This window comes from Grammomys surdaster, unplaced genomic scaffold (assembly GCF_004785775.1).
Source record: "Grammomys surdaster isolate TR1022 unplaced genomic scaffold, NIH_TR_1.0 211, whole genome shotgun sequence".
NCBI classification, from domain to species: Eukaryota; Metazoa; Chordata; class Mammalia; order Rodentia; family Muridae; genus Grammomys; species Grammomys surdaster.
In genome coordinates, this window is record NW_021604656.1 from 7,320,486 (window position 1) to 7,328,800 (window position 8,315).

At 45.3% G+C, this 8,315-nt stretch overlaps 1 protein-coding gene across 2 annotated transcripts; it reads right to left on the reverse strand.

Moving 5' to 3' along the window:
- Nucleotides 1-268: 268 nt before the first annotated feature.
- On the reverse strand, nucleotides 269-7,057 carry CUNH9orf64 (chromosome unknown C9orf64 homolog). Of its 2 annotated transcripts, none has more exons than XM_028772084.1 (4): nucleotides 6,727-7,057; nucleotides 5,476-5,735; nucleotides 1,506-1,701; nucleotides 269-1,125 (listed from the first exon to the last, which is right to left on the reverse strand). In XM_028772084.1, the coding sequence occupies exons 1-4, from the start codon at nucleotides 7,055-7,057 to the stop codon at nucleotides 893-895; spliced, it is 1,020 nt and encodes a 339-aa protein (XP_028627917.1). In that variant the 3' UTR covers nucleotides 269-892. The 2 variants fall into 2 exon arrangements, with proteins under 2 accessions (XP_028627917.1, XP_028627918.1); XM_028772085.1 differs by lacking the exon at nucleotides 6,727-7,057 and adding an exon at nucleotides 6,342-6,604.
- Nucleotides 7,058-8,315: the final 1,258 nt, after the last annotated feature.

Below are 8,315 nucleotides of genomic sequence, written 5' to 3' on the forward strand. Positions count from 1 at the left end.
GAGAGAGTCCAGCAGAGAGCACTGACTCTCATGGAGCTAGTATTACCAGGAGCTGTCAGTGCCCAGCATGTGTTCTGGGAACCAACTCATGCCCTCTACAGGAGAAGCAAATGCTCTGAACTGGAGAAGCATGTCTTTAGTTTTGCTTTTTGAGTGGTCCAGGATGGCTGAGAACCCATGACCCTACAGCTCCCAGCTTCCGAGTACTGGGATTACATGTGCCACCATACCAAGGATTCACAGTTGATTTTTATAAAGCAATAGCTCATACATCAAAGAGTACCTCTATTTAATATTAAATTATTGTAGCATATAGAAAGTAACTAAGCTGGGGTTAGTGCCTCAGTGGTAGAGCACTTGCCTGGCTTACGCAAGGCCATAGGTTTAATGTCCAGGTCCATTAAAACAAAATGAAAAGACAAAAACAAATGACTAAATGATTACCAGTGGAGAAATGCTACCAACTGAAGACATGGACATCATCACTGAGGGCTACGCAGTATGATTATGGGACAGCATCACTGAGGGGGCTATGCAGTATGATTATGGGACAGCATCACTGAAGGCTATGCAGTATGATTATGGGAACACAATGTTACCCCAAGAAAAAAAAATGGTGCCTGGACAGTCAATTGCTTATTCCTGCAATTTCTGTCTTCTACCTATCTTTTTCCTTCTTTCCTCTGTGTAGCCCTGGCTGCCCTCACTCTGTAGACCAGGATCTCTTTGAACTCACAGAGATCCACCTGCCTCTTGTCTCTCGAGTGCTGGTACTAAAGGCGTGCACCACCATGGCCCAGCATAATTTCTATCTTTATAGTGGATCAGAATTGTGAAGTGACTGTAGGATCTAAAAGTGCAAGTGTTTCAACTGGACCTACTACGCTCAGGGTCAGTAGTATATGCAGCGTGTGCGATGAAATGGGACTTCCTTCATGTCTCCCCTGTGCTCGCGGGCGTAGTCCCACAGGTGATAGTCCAGGAGAATCGAATTGATCTCAGCAGGAGGGTTTTCGCCCCTTTTTTCAAGAAGCTCCAGGAGACAGTCCCGGATCAGCTCGACACACCAAATGGAGCAGCCTCTAATTTCCACTTCCTGTCTATCTCCATTTAAGAGCATTTCTCCTGAAAGAATTAAGAGGGGGAAAAAATCATCGAGAAACCTAGCCACTCAGGTAAAATCGCAAGTTAAATTCAGCAATGGAGGCTTTGTCTGGCTGGCTTGTCTCGATGCTCGCGGGACGTAGTATTGCACTCTGCATTTACTGGTTCCTCAGATAAATCTGCCCCAGCCCTACATTTACCAAGGAGCGCCCTCTGTAGCCCAAGCTGCTCCTGAACTCACCACCCTCCCGCTTCTGTCTTCCCAGTGCCAGAAGCCAGGCCGCACCCAGCATGCATCTTCTCATATAGTTTGTGCTCTGCTTCCTAAGCAGAAGAAAGCGGCCTATAAATAAACCCAGCCACAGACCACAGAGCAGCAAACGTGATGCTAGGCTGCAAACCTTCGAGAAGCTTCTTCAGTAACTTGTCGGAGTACTTGAGGGCTCCGAGGTACACGAGAATCTGAGGCAGCCTGTAGTCAGCGAACATGGTGATGCTGGAGATGTCCTCGAAGCAGCCATCTCCCTTTCCTTCCAGCACGCTCCACGTGTCCGCCACGAGGATCTGCGCTCGTTTGTAGAAGGAGATCCTTTTCCCCTGGTGATTGGAGAATCCACGTTACTGGGGATTACTGGGGATTCTGAAATCTTACAGTACACTACTTATAAAGGGCACTGGCTGGACTCTAGCTTAAAAACCAAAACACCTAAAAAGGACACTTGTTGAAAACAATTTTTCTTTTCTTTTTTTTTTCCTTTTTTCTTTCTTTTTTTGGTTTTTGAGACATGGTTTCTCTGTACAACTCTGGCTGTCCTAGAACTCACTCTGTGGACCAAGTTGGCTTCTAACTCAGAGATCTGCCTGCCTCTGCCTCCAGAATGCTGGGATTAAAGGCCTGCGCTACGAAGCCCAGCAACAACAACAACAAAAAAAAACAAAAAATAATTTTAAAAGTATCTAATTAGCATTATCACCACAAATTCATTGGTTTTTTTGTTTTGTTTTGTTTTGTTTTGTTTTTAAGGCACACAAAATATGCACTGCTGGTTCCACTCAACATTCAGTATTCATTTTGTTTCTCCTCCTTCCCTCCTCCCAACCCCCAGGTCGAGGGATCAAACTCAGGGTTTTCTGAGTGCAAGGCCAGCATTCAGCTCTGTCCTGAGATCCCAGTATTTCCTTTTTTTGAAGATTTTTTTAAACCATTTTCATACATGTGTGTCTGTGTGAGTAATGCCACATGTATGCTTGCAGAAGCCAGAGGGGTTAGATATCCGGAGTTGGAGCTACAGGTGGTGGTGAGCTGCCCAGAGGTGCTGGGAATCTAATGCTGGTCCTCTGGAAGTGTAATATGTGCTCTTTACCTCTGAGACAACACTCCAGCCCCTAGCACCTATTTTCAGTATCATTCATATAGCAATGTTACTATAATCCAACTAGTTATAATCTTTGTGTGTAGACACCATTGTTTCAGGATTTTTTTTTAACTGAAAACATGCTTCTCTGTGGTTGGGAGTATGGCCCAGAGGTTAAGCACTTGTTCTGAGTTCACTGCCAAGCACAGTAAAAGAGGACACTTATCTAACGGGAGCACAATTCACACTATATAATTCACTGTATAAAATAATGGAGTATGAAGAAAATAATTATCTCTGGGCTTCTGAGTAAAGAAAATCACAACACTGACTTTTACACTGTTTCATTTCAAATGATAGACTTATTTTATAGAGATAAAGACACAACTGAACAACAGTCGGCCAGGTCTTATCAAATCTACCACCGAGTAAAAGTCCCTATGGAGTCTATGTAAGCAAAGTGTCCATTATATTTAAACACAGAATAAGGTCGTGGATACAATTTAACTCAAGAAGACTAAGTAACAGACTTGAGCTGAGCACAGTGAGTACTGGTTGGGCGTGCATGAAGTCTCAGGTTTAATCCCAAGGTCTGGGGGAGAAAAGGCTCACTTTTAGCAAAGATGAAGTCAAGACCTGGACTCTTGAGCTCTTCCCCACCCTCAAGACTCTCCATAAAACTGTCTGCCCCTTCCCCAAATGTCTCAAATGTAGCAGTATAGACTACGGATAATTAAAATCTATTCCTAGTCTTAATACCTATGGTAGTCTAAATAGGAATGGGCCCCTTAGTCTCATGTGTCTGACTGCTTGGCCCACAGGGAGTGGCACTATTAGGAGGTGTGGCCTTGTTGGAGTGGGTGTGGCCTCACTGGAGGAAGTGTGTCACTGTAGGGCTGGGCTTTGAGCTCTCCTATGCTCAAGCTATGCCCAGTGTGGGACAGTCTCTGTCTGCTGCCTGAGGATCAAGATGTAGAACTCTCGGCTCCTTCTCCAGTATTATGTCAGCCTGCACACCGCCATGCTTCCTGTCTTGCTTCGTGATGATAATGGACTGAACCTCTGAACTGTAAGCCAGATCCAATTAAATGCTTTTCTTTATAAGAGTTTCAGCGGTTATGGTATCTCTCCACAGCGATAAATCCCTAAGACAGTACCAATGGTTATAATCTTAATCTATGTTTTATCAGCTCATCTATTAATAATAATCAAGAATTAGCTCTCAAAACAACACTACCACCTAAGAGAACATCTTAATTAGCAAATATCTTTGTGTGTGACAAAAAAATCTTTGTTTGTGACAAGATCACTGTAACCATGGCTCGTCTGGAACTTCATCCTCCTGTCAGTCTCCAAAGTGCTGAGAGATTAGCTATGTGCAACACTGTGCACCCTCTGAAATAAACTGATGGGAAAATCCCATACAGAAACTCTTCAAGTGGACTGGGGGTGTTACTCTGTGGTAGAGGACTTGTTCAGCGTCCTAGAGGCCCTGCTTTGACTGCAACATCACAAAAACAAAGAAAACAAAACATCTAAAAGGCTGGTGAGAGTGGCTTATGAAACAAGGCACTTACCACCAAGCCCAATAAACTGAATTCAATCCCTGAGCCACAGAGGAGACAAAGAATGGACCCTTAAAAATCTGCCCTCTGATATCCAATATCCACATAGGTGTTAAGGCAAGCCTGGCAGTTTATGTGTGCCTACATGTGCATGAAATGAATGTGTACACACACATAAGTAAAAATGTAAAAAACTCAAGTAAATTTTAAGCACCCAAAAAATGATATCATATAAAAACACTCTATCATAATGACAAGCAACCGATTACTTAACCTTAAAGTTTACCCGGTACCATCAATCCAGACCTACTTTTATGAAATCACCTTTTCTAAAGCCACTATATGGGGGCTGGAGAGATGGCTCAGTGGTTAAGGACACTGGTTGGTTGCTCTTTCAGAGAACCCAGGTTCAATTTCCCAGCACCCACATGGAAGCTCACAAGTGTCGATGACTCAGTTCCAGGTGATCTGAAGCCTTCACTCAGACACACATGCAGGTTAAACACCAATGCCCATAAAACAAAAATAAATTTTAAAAAAGTCACTATCAAGGAATTTGGAATGGGAGGAGGCTGGTTCCCAGCACCCACATGGTAGTTTACAATCATTCCTAACTCCTGTTCCTGGGGATTCAATACCCTCTTCTGAACTCTGTGGAGTCTAGGTATGCACTTGGCACATTTACATAGACAATCAAACATTTATACACAAAATAAACATATGTAAAAAAGGAAATGAAACAGGGGGAGAGGGTTGTTTGTTTGTGCTGTGATAAAACACCATGACCAGGAGCAACTTAGAAAAGGAAGAGTTTATTTGGGTTTACAGTTCCAGAGGAAGAGCCCCTGGGGGAAGAGGGTGGCAACGCATGCAGCAGGCATGGCCAAAGGCACAGTACAGGAAACGGAGAGCTCACAGCTCATACACATAGAATAAATAAATCAAAAAACAAAAATATTCAGTGACAAAGATCCCAAAATAATTTTACAAAAATGAAACCTAGGGGTATACTAGGAAAGACAAAGGCTCAGCATTTAAAAAATACATACATTTAATTATTTTGTATCATAAAACAAGTTATTATAAAAGAACAGTGTATTAGAAAGAAAACACACACCAAGCTTTTCAAGAAATACTTTTTTCCAAAAAACTGGTATACGTTCTACATTCTGATTTTCATCCAGCTCTGGACTTTTTGTGCTTTCTTACCCTCAAGTGACAGCCTTATATGGTAGGCTGAAACATTTTAAAGGAATAAAAGACAAAATAAAGGAAAGTCTTGACTGGAAAACATAAATAGGAATAGATTTTAAACAAATTTTTGTTATTGCTTCTTGTCCACAGTAAACAAACTTCAAATTTTCAGTTGCTAGTCTTAAACCTGGCTTTGGAAGGAAAAGCATGAACTCAGAATGATCACAGTTGCTAAGATCTCTCAGTGAAAAACTCACCTCAAACTGTGCCTCGTCCTTGTAGGAGGGAAAGTTCTCAACAATCAGGTGCATTAGCTTCTGGGCACTTCTTCCACTGTTTTGAACACAATTAAGAAAAGAGCCTCCAAACTTCTCCAGTAGAATCTTCCCAGTTTCATTGAGAATTCGATGTCTCTCTTCTATTAAAGGCATGGGCACAGCTGTGTCTGAACGAAATATATTCCGAACCTGATCGAGGGTCACTGTGGCGTAGTAGGAGGCACTAGTTACTGGTATCCCTTTAAAGAGAAAATTCACAGATATTTTTATAAGTTACAAATAATATGAAATCAAATTCATGTTAAAGAAGGCAGAGTGGCTCAGGCCTAATCTGGGCACTCACGAGGGAGAGGAAGTTGGCCAGGATCCCTGTGAGTTAGAGGAAGTTGGCTAGGATCCCTGTGAGGTCGAGGACAGTGTTGTCTGGATTCTACCCAAGACAGGACTACTCAGTGAGTCTGTCTGTTTAAAAAAAAAAAAAAAAAAGAAAGAAAGAAAAGAAAAGAAAAAAAGCAGGGCAGGAGAGGTAACTCTGCAGGTAGGTACTTGCACTGACCTTTCTTTCTAAGGACTAGGGTTCGATTCCCAGCACCCACATGGTGGTTCACAACCTTCTCTAGCTGCAGCCCTAGGGGATCATCGACATGCCCTGTGGCCTCCGTGGACACCACATGCAAATGGAGCAGAGGGCGAGCATGCAGGCAAACGCTCATACAAATAAAATAAATCTTATTTGTAAATAAAATAAATATTAGTAAATAAAATAAATAGCCAACGTGTTGTCCAGACAGGCATCTCAGGTGCACAACACGAAGCAACCTCCCCACTTTGCTCTATGTACTTACTCAACCACTACACACGAAAACGACGTGGCGTGTATGATTTCCTTGCACGAAACCTTCCATAGTCTGTCCTTCTCTTCTGCAGGCAAGCGTTCATTTTTTTTTTTTTCATTTGTCTTTCTGTGACAGGATCTCGCTCTCTACGAGACTGGCCTGAAACTACATAGCTCAGGCTGGCCTAGAATCCACAGCGATCCTCCTGCCTCAGCCCGGAGTGCTGGGATTGTTGGTAGAAGCCACTATGCCCAACTTCAATTGACTTTTTTTTTTTTTTTTTTTTTTTTTTTTAAGAAAACTGGCTTTGCCTCCTCTCTGCCGACTGACACACGTTGCTTCTGTCGGGCTCTGGGCAGAGGTCACCTCCCGCGGCTCGCCGGGCGGCACCCACCTTGGTCGAGCGCGCGGTTGACGGCGGCGCACAGGGCCCAGTAGCCGGTGTAGGCCGTCCCGCCGTAGCGCACCTCACACTTGCGCTCCTCCCGCTCGGCCCAGAAGGAGAAGTTGAGCGAGTCCACCACGAACACCCAGTCGAGCGCAGCCTCGTCGGCCCCGCGCGGGTTGAGCTCGTGCAGGGTCTTCCACTGCTCCACGCGCCACGCCGCGGCCGCGGGCAGCAGCAGCTCGGCCGCCCTGCGCACGCCCTCGCGGTCCACGAGCACGTCGCGACTGTTCTCGGCCACGAACCTCGCCGACTCGCGCGGTGACAGCGGCGCCTCCATGCCGCCCGCGCCCTCCAGCCGAGGCCGCTTCGAACCTGGAGCTGCGGCCGCGGCCACGCCCGCCGTGGGCCACGCACTTGGGCCCACTTCCGGGTCTGAGGTCCGGAAGTTGCCGCGGTGGGCTTCCGGCTCTGGCCTCAGTGGCTGGGCGTTCGGCTGTCAGGTTTCTCGTCGCTTTCCCCGTCGCACTCGGGTCTTTGAGGAAGGCTTGGAATCGCGTGGGTCGTGGGGACTCAAGTTGCTGCCCGGTGTCACCCGGAGGCGAGGTGTAGACAGGCCTTGGACGGCAGCCAGCGCGCAGGCTACTGGGCCGCACAGCACACCCCCGGGAGGGCCTCCGTCCCCCCCACTTCAGAGGCCAAATCATGTTTAGGAGTCACTGGAACAACGAATGCATGAGGGAACAGTGCTGTTAACCCTTGTGTCTGACGTTCCTGCATCTGTCAGGAGTGATGGTGAGCCCAGGTTTGCAAGGAAAAGGGGGTGACTCAGTGGTGAGGGTCCCCACCACCAAGCAATGGCCTAGGCTGAAATTATGCCTTTGTCTGCCTGTCAGACTAAATCGAGGGAACTTATGAACCAGACACAAACGCCAGTCATTCTGGTCGTCAGGTGGTGACACGGCAAGACAGTGCAAAAGTTCCTCCGTCTTGTACTCTTGCTGAGGCAGTTTCAGGTTTAGACTCTGATCTTGATGAAGAATCCCGTGGGAAATTACCCAACTGTATTCAATGAGCCAAAGGTCAGCTAACTTAGCTTCTGTTAAGACTTCTTGCTTCTGAGAAGCCCTCTTACAGCTGCCAAGCAAAGTACCTGATCTTGGCTTCTGCCTTTAAAAAACTGTTGATCTGGACACTTGGACCTAGGTCTCTGAGTATCTGAGCGTGGTCCCAGCTAGCTGGAATAGACTTTCAATGCGACTTTAAACCCACATCTCTAGAGGGTTACCTGGAACAAAATAGAAATTATAAAGTATCACCCCACCCCCTAAACCCCCACCGCAAGTCTTAACATATTAGTAGATACGTTGGTCAATGTTGAAATGATCCAAAGATGCCTGGAGATGCATTAGTATAAACTATGTTTATACTAATTAGTATACCCAGCATACCCAGCTTTTTGTTCTTTTAAATACTGATTTTTGTATCCTGCTGTTTATTAAAGTTTCCTAGTAGATTCTATAAGTCTTTAGAAAAAAATAGTTTGTGTGTATGAATGTTTTGCCTGCACACATACATGTGTATCATGTATGTGCCTG